The sequence below is a fragment of the Phodopus roborovskii genome, unplaced genomic scaffold (genome assembly GCF_943737965.1).
Source record: "Phodopus roborovskii unplaced genomic scaffold, PHOROB, whole genome shotgun sequence".
Classification (NCBI taxonomy): Eukaryota; Metazoa; Chordata; class Mammalia; order Rodentia; family Cricetidae; genus Phodopus; species Phodopus roborovskii.
Genome location: NW_026126636.1, coordinates 2,517,257 through 2,532,473, shown reverse-complemented (window position 1 = coordinate 2,532,473; position 15,217 = coordinate 2,517,257). Strand labels below are relative to the sequence as shown.

Below are 15,217 nucleotides of genomic sequence, written 5' to 3'. Positions count from 1 at the left end.
TGTTACAGGATATGCCGGCTTGTGGCATCCCAGATGGCATCGGAGGCACAGAAAGGAGCTGTCCAGGCTTTTCCTTCGTTCCCATTCTACACACTTCTGAAACAATCTCACCCACACATCCACACGCTGGTAACATGAAAATGCCCGCTTTTCAACACAGATGGAGTGCCTGCCTTCGGAGCCACAAACCCAGCTTCCCCAACTCCCTGTCTTTGGCACGATGGCTCTGAAAGTGCCTTCGGTATCAAAAGTCAGCTGGTGGGGGGTGGCAGCAGGAGATTCCTGAGTTCAGAGCCAGCCTGGGCTACAAAGTGAGACCTTGTCCTTGGAAGGGACTTCCAAGCTCGGCTGTTCTCAGCCCTCTGTTCCTGGAAGGCAGCCCGTAACTCCTCAGTGACCAGGGTCCTTTCTCTGAAGTCCCCATCTGACAGCTGATGCTGCTGACTTGGAATGGGCCTCTTGATTATACGAAGATGACTCAGGATGGAAGTCTGGCCATTAACTAGAAGGTTAGGTCTTTGAACCACACAATATCGATCTGACTTCTGCAGGCTGCAGACTGTGTTTAGCCCATGACCCACGGAGCTTTTTATGTCAATTTGACACTACCTAGAGTCATTATGAAGGAGAGAACCTCAATTAAGGAGACGAACACAGCAGACTGGCCTATGGAAAGCCTGTGGTACAGTTTCTCGATCGATGTGGGAGGGCTCAACTGGCTGTGAGAGGTGCCACGCCTGCACATACAGTACAAGCAAAGAGCCTAAGCAAACTGTGAGGACTAAGCTGGTAGTCAGCAGTCCACCATGACCTCTGCTTGAGAGACGTTCCCGCCCTAGCTTCCTTCAATGATGGACTGTGATAGAGACGTATAGGCTGAAATAAACCCTTTCCTCCCCAAGTTGCTTTGGTCATGTCAGCAATAGAAACCCTATGACACTTGACTACACCGTTTCGGCTGCCATCAAACCACACACCGCCACACCGTGTGCCGAGAGAGAACTTCAACCTGAGCTCACAAGGAAGGGCAGTGGATGCTTGGGTCTGGGGTGTTCTGGACTACCTGCGTCTTCCCCTTCAGCTGATTCTAGCCTGTACCTGTATGCCAACTTCAAGCATAGCAGGCCCCTGAGCTCTAGGAGTCATTCTACCTACCTAACTGCTCATTCGGAATGGCTAGTGGGCAGCTCAAAACTTAGGGCCACCACTTAGAGGTGAGAGCCACTTGGGGATCCCTCAACTTGAGACTGGCATTTTGAAACCAGGCTTTGCTATGTCATCCTGGCTGGCCTGGACCTGTGCAGACCAGGCTGGCCTCGAATTCAGAAACCCACCAGCCTCTGCCTCCCAAATGCTGGGATTAAAGGTGTGTGGCCCCACCAGCGAACAGCCACTAGAGCCTGCAGCCAGGCCAGTTCTGCCTAGGGCTACTCCTCAACCTGGAAAGTTTGGACTAACAAACGGTACCTGGAGAGAAGTAACTGTGCCCCCGAGAACTGCATATGGCAGTCTGCATATGTCACAGGGAGTGGCAGGTGCATCCAGCCAGCCACCAAGCTGCTCACAGGAGACATCGGGCTGTCACTATCTTTCTGCCCTGTCAGTCACCTTTCATAAACATAAAAAAAGCAAAATGTCCTTCCAAACCAATGTCCTAGAAAATTCTGACTCCACGCTCTTCTCTCCAATTCCTTCTGGCCTCTGAACCGTACATGACGGGAGTGCAAGCTCAAATTCCCCAAAGCGGGCACATCGGAGTGGAAGGGTTCGCAGGTCAGGGTGCTGACTAGAAGCGCCATGCCTGTGGGGAGAAGAGAAGGACCCCACAGGCAGACCCAAGAGCCAAATCATCCTCCGTCTTTAGTCTCACAGCCATGTGTCCCCAACCTCGCCACCTGACCTAGGACGTCTGTCTAGTGGGTGAAGCTTTTGGCACGCCCTCACTTAGCAAACCACCAGCTTCTCCCCAGATTCAAAACTAGGAATGTCACCAGACAGCCTCTGGAACCCACAGCAGAGATTCCCCCCCCCCCCCCACTTTGCTGTCAGCCACGTCTTAGGTTTCTATTGCGGCGATTAAACATCACAGCCTTACACATCTAGTCCTCCATGGAGGGAAGTCAGGGCAGAAACTCAAGGAAGGAATTACGGCTGGGGCCATGGAGGGGTGAGCATACTGCTTTCTTATGTAACACCTGCCTAGAGATGGCATTGCCCCAGTGGGATGAACCCTCCCACGTCAATCATTAATCAAGAAAACGCCCCTGAGGCCTCCTGACAGGCCTGTCTGTTGGAGGCATCTTCTCAATTGAGGTTTCCTCTGCCCAGATGACTCGAGCTTGTGTCAAGTCGACCAAAACAAACACACTAACAAACAAACAAACAAAAACCCCTCTGTTGTCCCCACCAAAGTATTTGGGCAAATGCGTTGATTTAGGGTTCTCTGATCTGTGACCATAGAAGTTCCTGTAACCTTCTCCACAGCAGCATGTGTCACTCAGAGCAATGTGAATCCGTATCTGAGTCAAGATAAACAATCTCTCATTCCCTCTGGAGCCAGAGCTGTGCTGTGTAGGCAGGATTTTTGTCTTTTTTGTTTGTTTGTTTGTTTTTACAGCCCAGTACAACTTCCTTAATATGCTCACAGATCTGGCCCCAAGTGCCTCGTCCTCCCTGATTCTGGCCCTGCCAACTTCATTCCCACTTGGAGAGCCACGTCCCTACGATTGCATCCACTCCTTTTTACCACGAAGGTCCTGGTTTCCACATCTTACCCCGAGGGCTCAGATACACACACACACACACACACACACACACATACACACACACACACACACACACACCCGCTCTAAGGAGCCCCTAGTCACTCATCACCTGCTGATTTTTCTTTCTGATCTTGGGCCTCTCATGACAATGAAGTCTCCTCCAATGCCGGATTCCCAGGCCCAGAGGAGTGCTGGCTCACGGAAGATAATCGCATATTGGATATCCTAATTGGATATTCAGGTCTCATGGAATCCACTAAACAGGATTAACTCAGCGGTGGGCTCTAGCTTTATTCTGCCCTCCTTAATCCATTCTCCACACCACACGGGGAGACGTCTCTCCAGTAAGGCACTACAGCCTAGCAGGCCGTAGACCAGCACAAGGCTCACCACACGCTCAAAGGCCACTCTCTCTGACAGGAGCGCACAGGCCCATCACCATCAGCTGCTGCCACATTCAGCCCACCCTTTCCCCGCCTGTTCCCGGCCACCTGTACTGCTGTTGGCACACCCAAGTCTCCCTTGCCTCCTGGCCTTGGCACATGTTCCTCTTCTGCAATATTCACCCCCCACCCCGGCCCCAGGTCTCTTCCTTTGTTTAGCCTTCAAGGTTCCTTACCCAGTATGTGTAGAAAACCTTCTCTAACTCTCCTGTGGGCTTCCTTAGAAGTCTACCCAGGTCAGAGCACGGGTTCATGATATGTGCCAGTATCTGGAGCCTTGCCTGTCTCCTCAAGAGTATCACCCATATGGCATAAGGGTCTTGTCTTATTGGTTTGTACTGATACCATTAGGCACACTGCCTGCTTAATACCGCAGGTGTCTAATACCTATTTACTCCAGGTAGTGTGCTGGATAAGCTGAGGCCTTTGTTAGTCCCTCCACGTTCTCCTCAGAATTTTGTTCAGTGTTCCCAACAAAGCTGGCACTCAACCCTATTGAAAACATAGCACAATGACTATTCTAATCCAGGGAAAAGTCAAGGGGGCCCCCAACGACCATCCTGATGATGGAGAATTATTCTTAAAGGATGTGAGCAAGGCCATTCATAAACTTTAAACAGCTTGACTTAGTACTTTGCAATTAAAGACATGATTCCTTTCAACCATGTCTTCCCACCACACTGCTACTAGCATATAACTTTGGCCATAGTCCCATGGAGGCATTTTAGCCCTTATTCAAAATAGAGATGTTAATGCTCATAGGAGCATTCATTATCTGGGGCTGGAGAGATGGCTCAGCAATGATGAGCACTCGCTGCTCTTCAGAGGACCAGGGTTCAGTTCCTAGCACCCATGCCCTGTGGCTCACAACTACCTGGAACTCCAGCTCCAGGGCATCCGATGCCCTTTTCTGGCCTCCCAGGCACCTGCACCCACGGGCAGGTACACACACGCATGCACACTATATATAAGTAATAAAGTTAATCATGAGGGAAGAAAAGCAAGGCATGTTTAGATCAAAGCCACGGGCAACATGCAAGCTTCCTTCTATGAAGTCACAAACATGCTCTAAAACAGTGCCAGCAGGTTCTAGAAATTCTAACACAGGAAGAAAACAAGGATATTTACATAGTCAACGTGTCCACCTACTGTAAGAAAACGATGGCTTTTCCACTCAAACCCATTTGCACATACAATATTAGAAAGGTCTGAAGCTCCTAATGGAGGCGAGGGTTTTTCCCTTTCTTTTTGCCTGTTGCAACCAACAGACACAAGAAAATAATCAAATTTAAAAACTGGATTTTTTTTTTTTTTTTTTTACCATGACCCAACCTGTTGTACACTGATATACACAATCAAAACTAAAAGTAACAAAACAATCCTAGCCCTACTCTATAATATTCCACTGGATTTCACAAAAAAAGCATGGCCCACAACCTACTATGCCAGTTTTATAACCGGCATTTTGACAAACATTGATAGTTTAAGTAACTACAGTAAAACTAAATTCATTAAAAATAACAAAATTCAGCTTTACTTCTTTCTCTGTCTTTACCCTGCATGTGTACAGGGGCATGGGGACACGCAGGCACATGTATTGGTATGTGCATCAGTGGAGGCCAGAGGTCAACCTTGAATGTTATTCCTCAGAAGTCATCTGTCTTGAGTTTTAGGAGACAGAGTCTCTCACTGGAACCTGGATTGTAAGAGTCACTACCGCACCTGGCTTTTTACAGGAGTGCTGAGGATTTGAACTCAAGTCCTCATGCTTGTGCAGCTAGCCCTTTGCCAACCTGATCACCTCCACAGTGCTTCTCCCTTTATTTTTCAGACAGGGTCTACTATGTAGCTCAGGCTAGCCTCAACTCTCAAATCTTCCACCTCTGTCTCCCTAGTGTTGGGACAATGCGGGTACCACCATACCGAGTGAGAAACGCGTCTGATTATACAAACTTTGATGCTATTTTTAAATGATGAACGCAAGTCTCTTTATCCTTGAGTCAAACCCTTTGAAAATCCAAGATTCTTTTCGTTTTCGGGGAAGACAAGGTCTCATGCAGCCCAGGCAGGCCTTTGAATGCCCGCTCTTCCTTCTTCCAACTGATCACTGGGATTACAAGACATGCACTACCGCGCCAGGATAAGAAAGAGGTTAGGCCAGGCAGTGGTGGCACACACCTTTAATCCCAGCACTGGGGAGGCTGAGGCTGGCGGGTCTCTGTGAGTTTGAGGCCAGCCTGGTCTACAGAGTTCCAGGTCAGGCTCCAAAGCAATACAGAGAAGCCCTGTCTCAAAAAATCAAAAGAAAAAAGAAAAAGAAACAAAGAAAGTGGGTAGATTCTCTCTCATGGTTAAACTGTGTGGTCCTGGTCATTCACTGGCACAGCTAACTACTGGGGAAACAAGCGAGCAGATCATATAATAATGGTCTAAAGTAGCCCATACCTTAATATTGGAAAACCACAGGTCATTCTCATGCAGGGTGGCCAGGTAGACAGATGTGAGAAGTCCAATGCAAAGGGCCACGATTCCACCAACCACAGGCGACAGGATCTTCCAGAACCTTCCAGAAGCACCTTTTAGAAAAGTGAAACATATCAAACAAGAATATAGAATTTGGGGCAGGTGAGATAGTGCCACTGTTAAGACCACTGGCTGCACTTGCAGAAGGCCTGGGTTGGTTCCCAGCACCCGCATCAGGCAGTTCACAACCACCTGTAACTCCAGCTGCAGGGGACCTGATGCCCTCTTTTGGCCTGTGATTATAGGTACAACCTACACACAGACACACATAGACACATATGAAATACAAAAATAAATTTCACAGAAACAATATAGCATTGACTACAGAAACAAACTAGAAAAAGTACAAATATAGGAGATTAAAGGATAATAAAAAAGGATAAATATATTCTTGTAGGGAACAGATTAAGGACATGGATAGGCAATGAACAAAAGGGCAAAAGGCCAATAAATGTAAGACAGAAGAAAACATGTCAAACTTCATTCAAATTCTCTAGTATTGACAAAAAATGAGCAGTACTTTAAAAAATGCTCGTCAAATATGGAATTTAAAATTGCTAATACATGAGCTGGGGAATGGCTCAGTGGTGGAGCCCCTGCCTAGAATCCCCCAGTGAGGGGCTGGGGTGTGGCTCAGTGGTAGAGCACTTGCCTGGAATCCTCCAGTGAAGGGCTGGGGGTGTGACTCAGTGGTAGAGCACCTGTCTAGAATTCCCCCAGTGAGGGGCTGGGGGCGTGGCTCAGTGGGAGAGCACCTGCATGGTATGACTAACACTGCAAGAGGGATAAATAGTAATGTAGCTGAAAACTGTTTTGGAAATGGGCAGGCTAGTTTTTGCATCAACTTGACACAAGTTAGATTCAATGACAGGAGGGAACTTCACTTGAGAAATTGCCTCTGGAAGATTGGCTGTAGGCCAGTCTGTAGTGGAGTTTCCTAATTAGTGAGTGATATGGGCAGGCCCAATCATTGTGAGCTGTGCAACAGCTGGGTCCTGCGTACTAGAAGAAAGCAGGCTGAGCAAGCCAGTAAGCAGCTCCCCTCCACCGCCTCTGCATAAGCTCCTGCCTCCCAGTTCCTGCCCTGCTTGAGTTTTTACCGAGTTCCTTTGGTGATGAACACCGATACCGAAATGTTAGCAAAACAAACCCTTTCCTCCCCACGTTGCTTTTGTTCATGGTGTTTCGTCACAGCAATAGAAACCCCAACTAATACAGAAATGGATTTAATTAAACAAACCTCTTTCAGGCTGGAGAGACGGTTCGGGAATTAAAAGCACTTGTTGCTCTTACAAAGAACTCGGATTCTGTTCCCAGCACTCACACGGTGGCTCACAACCATCCGGAACTCCAGTCCCAGGGAACCCACTGCCCTCTTCTGACCTCCGAGGGCACCGGGCACACGCCCGGGACATACTTATGAAAAGGTTGAGGACATGGTAATGGCAGAGCAGCAACTTCCCCAAACAGCACATGCTCTTGCTCAGTTTTATAAAGCTACATGTGACTGCTTGAGGGCAACCATGCGGAGACAGCGGCATTCAGACAGCAAGACAAACACAGTCATCTGTGCTGCTCTCAGGGTGAGGAAGTCGGTGAAGGACTTTTTTCTTCTTTTTTTACATTTGTCTTTAATGTTCAGGGTTGCTTTTTTTTTTTTTTTTTTTTTTTTTGGTTCTGACATGATTTCATAAAATGGGCAATCTTCAAAGTGTTTTTTAATTAAAAACAAAATAAAACAAACCAAAGCGGGGCTGGAACATGGCTAAGCAGTTGAAGAGCACTTGACCACTCTTGCAGAGGACCCAAGATCAGTTCCTATCACCCACAACCATCTGGAACTCCAGTTCCAGGGGATCTGGTACCCAAGGGTGACCTTGGTGGGCATCAGGCACACCGACAGTGCGTATACCCACATGCAGACAAAACAGTCATACACATAAAAATAAATACATACATCTTTAAAAGCAAGCAAAACACACCGTAAGGGCTAGTGTGGCAGCTCACTGAGTGGGGGCACTTGCTGTCAAACCTGATGACCTGAGTTTGATTTCTGCAATACAGAAAGTGGGAGATTCCTGCTAGCTCGGACCTTCACATGCACACACTGTCCAAGCCACCACACATGCAAGGTAAATAAATAAATGCAATTAAAAAAAAAAAGAAAGGCACACTCTAACATAAATTTTAACTGTATAACATCATCAGAAACTACTCCAACTTACCTAACATGTATTGGCTCCGATCAACTTAGCTGAGTGGCCTGGCTTTCCAACACAGACATCTTTTATCTTATTAAACAGCTTTTCCTGCTACCTATTAGCTCTGGCTGCAAAGAATTCATCTAGCTACAAAGGATTAATTATGTCCCATACCGAAAATGGCTGACAGGTGTGGAGCTTTTCAAGCTAGCTTTTGAAATTTTGGCCGCATTTAATTACAAAATGTGACCAGGGGTCACTTAGCAAATGTTCAACATTATATAAACATCTCACCTAGTTCTCATTTTTTTTCTCCTCCCCCTCCATTCCTACCTGCCCTCAAAATAAAGCAAAAGAGGTAACTCCAGGTATTTGACTGAATATAAAACGTTAAATGTCTTTTTCAGAGACTACAATGAAATGAGACTCCAGATAAGGCCACCTGGATGGTACCGCACACACAAACCAGACTAGGTACTAGAGAAAGAGATGGTCAGGTAGGGCAGGCAAAGCATCACTCTGGTGACAAAAGTAACAGGCAATCTACCAAGACTTCTCATCAATGCTCTTTTATTGGTTATAGCTGAAAAGCCAATACAACCAAAGTACAATCAGACTATCTGGGTGCTGGAATAAGCATCCTTCATAAGTCTCACCAGTTTTTTTTTTCCCCCTATTAGAGTGTGTGTGGCATGTGTTAATATGCAGAAGTAAAAGCAATCCAAAAATGCTGCTTTAGCTCAAATCACCTACCAGATGGCAATTTCTTTTCCAACTTCACATTTTCTTTTGGTGACGGAAAATCCTCAGAAACTTCTATGGTTTTTGTCTCTTTTCTTTGCCGGATGTACATCATGATGTCAAAGATTCATGTGCATTGTTCTTCCAACCACTCCTGCAAACAACACCCAGATAAATGCCCCATGGATATGTTAGCACCCTCTTCACCCCAATACACCCTTATGCTCTCATATGATCAAATGGCTTGACTCAAATCTCCTGGTAGACCCTCCCATACAAATTCTAAGCAGCCTCTAGGGACACAACAGAGATAATTAACTCAACGGTATTTATGAAGCACCTGTGCTCCAGCAGGCACGTCCAGGAAGGAGTCAGGGACACAAGAGAGCCACATGAAGCCCACCAGCCCTTCTTCCAGGACGCCATCTTAGATGCTCCAAGTCTTGGGATATTTGCCTCCCCCGAATCTGTAACACTAACTATGAGATTTGTTGGGTGACACAGTTTTACACTATTTTCTTCAGAAAGTAGCGGGTCTCATTCTCCCACAAAACTGACCACGTGGGAGGGATTCCTCCTAAACTTGTGACACCCAGATTTTGAAGAACTGAAACATTGTTTCTCTAACCTGAATTTTAGCACCTGTGCTCTTTGAAACAAACCGACTAAGCTATAGGTCTCGGTGTCAACGACAGCGCCGGGCTGTGCCAATCAGGGTGGCTGCTTTCCCTGGGGAGCAACAGTGGGTGTAGTTGTGCGAGCAGTTACCTAGTTTGGAAGCTGTGAGGGGAGGCGGGGGTGTGGTGGCGGTGAGTAAGCTGGCTCCTGCCCCCGAGAACATCTTGCCTAGTTCCTCTGAATAATGAATAGCGTTTTACTAATTATCTATTAAAGATGAGGAGTAGCGAGATGCGATTGTTTAGGCAGCTAATCCAACCTGCACTCAAGATACCAAAGTCTTATGTTCACCTAACAGTAAGCCACTTGCTAAATACAACAGAGCAAGGGAATAACACACAACGGTTTTAAGATTCGTCCATTCAAAAATAATGAGAAGGAACACGGACTTAAATGATGTTCCCCAAAGCACAAGAAACGAAGAAAGTGACGGGGGGGGGGGGGAAATGGGGGCGGAGGAAGGGGATCTTTTCAGTCTTGCAGCCACAGCTAGGATCCTGTCCCATCTCAGGGAGTTGTGCCCTGCTAGCCCTAGGCGGGGCATGGGCTATGGAGGGCCCATCGTGCATCCACCCTGAGCCTGTTGAGACACAAAGTTAACCAACACGCCAGGTGCTAAATATGATACGGGTCTGGATGGCAACAAACACACGAACTATTAGACAAAAAGTTGCTCTGGCCAGCGGGACGCAAAGCGCTGGCCAGACTTTAGCTAAGGGACCTGCAGGCAATACCAGGATTGCCGATCGGGATGCACCTGGAGACAACCCCCTGCGCACCTGGCGAGCCCAGGAGAGGGCCAAGTGCCGGCCAAGCCGGGGACGTCCAGGCACCCGCTCCGGCTCAGACAGGCTCCCTCCCACGCCCCGCCCACGTGTCCCGGAGCCACCGCTCGTCCAGTTCCCTCGCGGCCCGACCCGCAGCCACAGACCTGCGGCCTCAGCAGTCCTCGCGGGCGGCTTGGGATTGGCAAGGAAGCACGCCGGGCACCCAGGCCTTGGGGACGCGCCCACACCGCGGGCTAGAGCGAGGTGGGGGAGCCGGAGGACCCAGCGGCCGGAGACTGTGCGAAGCGCGAGGCAAGGCTGGGCCTGGGGGGGGGGGCGTCTACAGTCCCTGGAAGGGGCGCGCCGGGGAGGCCGGGCCGCTGCCGCTGCCTTCATTGGCCGCGGGAGCTGTTCGTCAACGCGGGGCCCCGCCCCCGCCTCCCGCGCTGCCCCGCCCCGTCTCGTGCGGCGCAGACCGGAAGGAAGAGGCGCACTTCCGCTCGGGGGGTTGGCTGGCTGGGCGTGCGGCGTTCGCAGGCGTTTGTCAAGCTCGGCCGGTTTCTGTCCTCGGGGGCCCCCGCTGCCCTGAGGAATGGTCGCCCGGGCTCGGGGTGAGCGCAGGGGCGCGGCTTTACCAGTGTCCACCTACCTGCGCTTTAGACGGTTAGTGACAGGACCCGCAGCTACGCGGGCGTCTGTAAAGGCGCTCCCTCCCACCCCAGGCCCCGCCCCCGCCCCGCCCCCGCCCCCGCCCCGCCCCCGCCCCCGCCCCCGCCCCGCCCCCGATGGGTGTGCCCTGGGCTTTGCTGTTCTCCTTAGCACGCCCCTCTAGTGTTGAGTCCTGGATGCTACTCTTGCCTTTACCTTGCGTGTCAGCCTTTTTCTTCTCTTTGAAACGGGGTCTGGCTGTGTAGCTGTGCCTGGCTGGCCTGGATCTCTCTGCTTCTGCCTCCTGGGTGCTGACATTAAAAGTGGGCGCTACTGTACCACACTGAGTTTTAGTAATAGCTGGCCCTCCGCGATCGGGACCTATGAAAAGGCGGCCTGCCATCTAATTTCAACAAAAATTGCTTCACCCACCCCGCTTTTCTTAGTCACCCGCCTCAGCTAGATCTTTTTCTCCTTTGGTTATCAACCGTTAATACCAAAAAGACGCCTCTCAGAATGCGCTCTTATTAGACAGGATTTTTTTTTTTTCCCTATCCCCTCGCTTAAAGTGACTTAAAATGTAAGAGCTGTGAGATGTGTCCCTTACAGGAACAGTATTCAGCTGCTGCCTGGTTTGTGAATGGAAAAAAAAGAGAGAGAGAGAAAAGAAAAATGAAAGACGACTGCTCCTAGGAATAGTGGAGGAGGTTTACTGTAGATCTATGGGAGAGCAGAGCCAAGAGGCAGGGACCTCTGGGAGCCTTCAGAGTGGTCATGACCTGAGCCAGGTGGGGAGAGGGAGAGGGGAGCGAGGCGAGAGAGAGGGGGGGGGACAGGTCCAGCAGCCACTAGGTACAAAGAGAGTGGGCAACCATAAAGGTTGGATTATACAAGGAAAGGCAGCCCAGCTCCCCGGAATGGAGAGTTCAGGGTAGAGAGCAGGCTATGGCAGCCAGGAGGGGTCAGAGGGGTGGTGGGAGAACCTGGCAGCCGGCTCTGCTTTGATACATATGTTAAATAGGCACTATAGCCATTGTCATGGGTTTGGAACCTAACAATTTCTGTAACAGGAGGCTAGAACCATGCTAAGAACATCAAGTTGGAGCCCTTCTCATAGGAAGCAGGTGCCTGCTGCTCAGAGTCACGACTGTAGTCATATATGCCGCACGCCAATAGTCCTAACACCTAGGAGGCTACAGCAGGAGGATGGCCAACGCAACTCTTGCCTGGGTTACATACAGAGACGAACAATACTGTCACAAACATACAATAAGGCAATGAGGTGTAGTGATCAGAACAGAAAGACGGAACGTTATGGGGAAAGGAAAATGAATCTCCCATCCCACATGTAGATGAAGCCTCTCCCAAGCTGCAGGCAGGAACCCAGCACACAGCTGCACTTGCTGTAAACTAAAGGTTGCAGACACAGAAATGATGTTTCTCCCATAGCTATCTAACTTAGTTAAAATAGCAATGACCCAGGCTTAAGACCTGACCGCATTTGATCTTTGGGTCTCATTCATTTCCCCAGACACCTGGGGATCTCAGAGGAGACACTTAAATGCTTGTTTACAGTAAAGATACCCTACCTTGGGGCTGCAGAGTTGGCCCAGCAGTTAGGAATACTTGCTGCTCTTGCAAGTTTGGTTCCTGAACCCAGGTGGTAGCTCACAACCATCTGTAACTTCCATCCCAAGGATCTAATGCCCTCTTCGATCCCCTAGGGCACCAGATATTCATGAGGTGTACATACTTGCAGGCAAAATACACATAAAAATACAAGGAAGGGGCTAAGCAATTAAGAGCATGGGCTCTCCCTTTGGAGGACCTCTCTTAGATTCCTAGTACTCACGTCCTGGCAACTCCTGTCCCGGGGATCTGTTGCCCTCTTCTGGCCTCAGAGGGCAATGCATGCATATGGTGCACAGCCAGCCATATAGGCACAACACTCATAAATAAAATAAATCTTTTTAAAAAATTCAACAAATAAAAGTCTTTAAAAGGCATTAGCTTGGGTGATATCCACAGAGGCAAAGAAAACTCAGCACGACCTGGGATATTTAGGTGCTCCATGCAGCTGGAGTCAGTGGGGGGGGGGGTGTCTGTACTAAAGTGATACTGGCTCCCAGGCTTCTGACTTGAACAGTCAGGCCAGTGGGATGCACCAAAAGAAAAGCAGGCTTGGGGCTTGTGACAACTTAAAGGGGGGTTTCCTCATAGGCAGAGGTGGTTCTGCCCACAGGCTGTTGGAGTAGCCTCAACCCATAAGCACTGAACTCTGAGGCTTCTGAGATGTCTGTGGTAGGGGGAGGGTAAGGAAGAGAAGAAGCCGCCATATGCTGGCGCTAGGCGTGGGAAAGGAAATAGCGGCAGGGGGCAGCCTTCTTCCCTTCTCAAGTTCACACAGTCTGGGCCTGGGGTATGGAACCAAGTCTTCACACTCAGCTAATCCCTTCTCAGAGATGGGCTTCACCTACCTCCTCCATGCACTTCCTGCTGCTTCTCTTCCTGTCCACCTCGCGGTGAGCAGTTCTTACTGCCATGGTGGTGTTCCCCCTCAAAGTACTGTAGACAGAAGCTACAGAACCAGGAGCCAGAACAAGTATATTCCTCCCTAAGGTGCCCTGTCAGGTACTGTGGTCACAGTGGAAAGCTAACACGTACAATAGCCTCACATCATCGGTCTCATGAGGTTAGGGCACAGGATAGTCCAGGGTCAGCCTTCTGCTGGATTGCTTGCCATGGGGAGAATTTCAGTGGTTATGCCAAAGCTGCTCCAACAGCCTATAGAGAGAGCCTTGAGAGCAGCCAGCCGCCTGCCAGTCATGGAGTGAGCTGTTAGCACATCAGACAACGTAGGTCAGCTCTGGTGGATGTCAGGATACATCCTGGGTAGAACCACCTCTGTGTGTCACTCTCACAAATCAGAACTCTGAGGACAGTAGGCGCGTGTTGCAGCTGTGATTGGTTAGGCTTTGGGGGGGGGGGATGTTGTATGGTGATAGATACATCAATACAATACTGATCACCCACATGCATATGTCACTATGTACCTATTTCCACTGAGCTAGACATCTAGGCTGTTTCTGATGTGTGTATGAATGTTTTGCCTGCAGGTATGACTGTGTACTACATGCATGCCTGATGCCCCAGGAGGCCAGAATAGGGTATTGGATCCCCTGGAACTGGAGTTGCAGACAGTTCTGAGCCACCATGTAGGTGCTGGGAATCAAACCCAGGTCTTGGCAAGAGCAGCAAGGGCTCTTAACCACTGAGCCACCTCTCCAGTCTCTGTCTTTCTGTTGTTTTTGAGACAGAGTCTCCGTAGCTCAGGCCTTTGTTTTCCAGTGCTAGGTTTAAAGACATGTACCACTATACCCAGCCTGTTTCTGGTTTGATGCAATTTTAAGTAATGCTGCAAGAACATTCTTAGACATACATAATTCTTTAGGAAATGTTTCTAGAAATAGACTCGAAAGAACTCATGTTCTAATTTGTGATATAAGTTGGCAAACTGTGTTCCAAAAGGATGAACACTTCCATTACTTTAGTTTTTATTACCACTTTGTATTACAGCTCGGATTTCTCTATACCTTTGCCAAAAGTGGACATATTTAATATTTGCCTACCGGGGATAGCACATAAGACATTGCACATGCTGGGCAATGTTCTACCATTTGTTTACCCTCAGTGTCTTATTTTTGAAGCAGGACCTTGAATCTGGTTTATAGCCCAGGCTAGCCTTGAAATCATCATATATATAGTCCAGGCTGGCTGTGAACTTGGGAACATTCTGCCGCATCCTTCCAAACACTGGGATGTGTACCAACACACCCCTGTATATTTTATATACAGGGTGATGATGTCAGGTGTTTTAATTATTTATTTTTACTATGATTACTATTTTATAGTCTTTGTCCTGCTCAGGTATTTAATCCATGAAATTATCATTTGTTCACTGTGAATGTTTGTCATATACATCACAGATAGCTTCTTGTTATTGTATTATCTATTGTGTGTATTTTGCTATATAGGAATTTCCTACATTTATGTGATTAAATGTTTGTTTATTTATTTATATGTGCATGCCTGCATGTATATCTGTGTGAGGGTGTTGGGATTCCCTGGAACTGGAGTTACAGTCAGTTGTGTGATGCCATGTAGGTGCTAGGAATTGAGCTCAGGTCCTCTGGAAGAGCAGCCATTGCATTTAACCCTGAGCCAAAAGTCCAGCTCTCATAAATCTGTTATTCTTATAGCTCATAATGTGTACAAGTTCTCTCATTTTTTCTTGAGTATTTTTTTTTCTAGTAATTTGAAATACAGGATCTTATTTTTGGGGTGGGTGGGTAGTCCAAGACAGGGTTTCTCCATGTATCCCTGGAAATTACTCTTTTTTGTTTGTTTGTTTGTTTATTTTGTTTTGTTTTGTTTTTTTGAGACAGGGTTTC

The 15,217-nt window shown here is 48.4% G+C and overlaps 1 protein-coding gene across 1 annotated transcript in view; it reads right to left on the bottom strand.

Moving 5' to 3' along the window:
* The window catches only part of Dpy19l3 (dpy-19 like C-mannosyltransferase 3), a 70,446-nt gene extending 60,030 nt beyond the window's left edge, over nucleotides 1–10,416 (bottom strand). Inside the window, exons 1-3 of the mRNA XM_051206960.1 lie at nucleotides 10,283–10,416; nucleotides 8,686–8,827; nucleotides 5,654–5,784 (exon numbers count right to left, since the gene is read on the bottom strand). Of these exons, the coding sequence (XP_051062917.1) occupies nucleotides 5,654–5,784; nucleotides 8,686–8,788 (234 nt within the window). The 5' untranslated portion in view covers nucleotides 8,789–8,827; nucleotides 10,283–10,416. The remainder of the gene's footprint in view (nucleotides 1–5,653; nucleotides 5,785–8,685; nucleotides 8,828–10,282) is intronic.
* Between the last annotated feature and the right edge of the window lie 4,801 nt (nucleotides 10,417–15,217).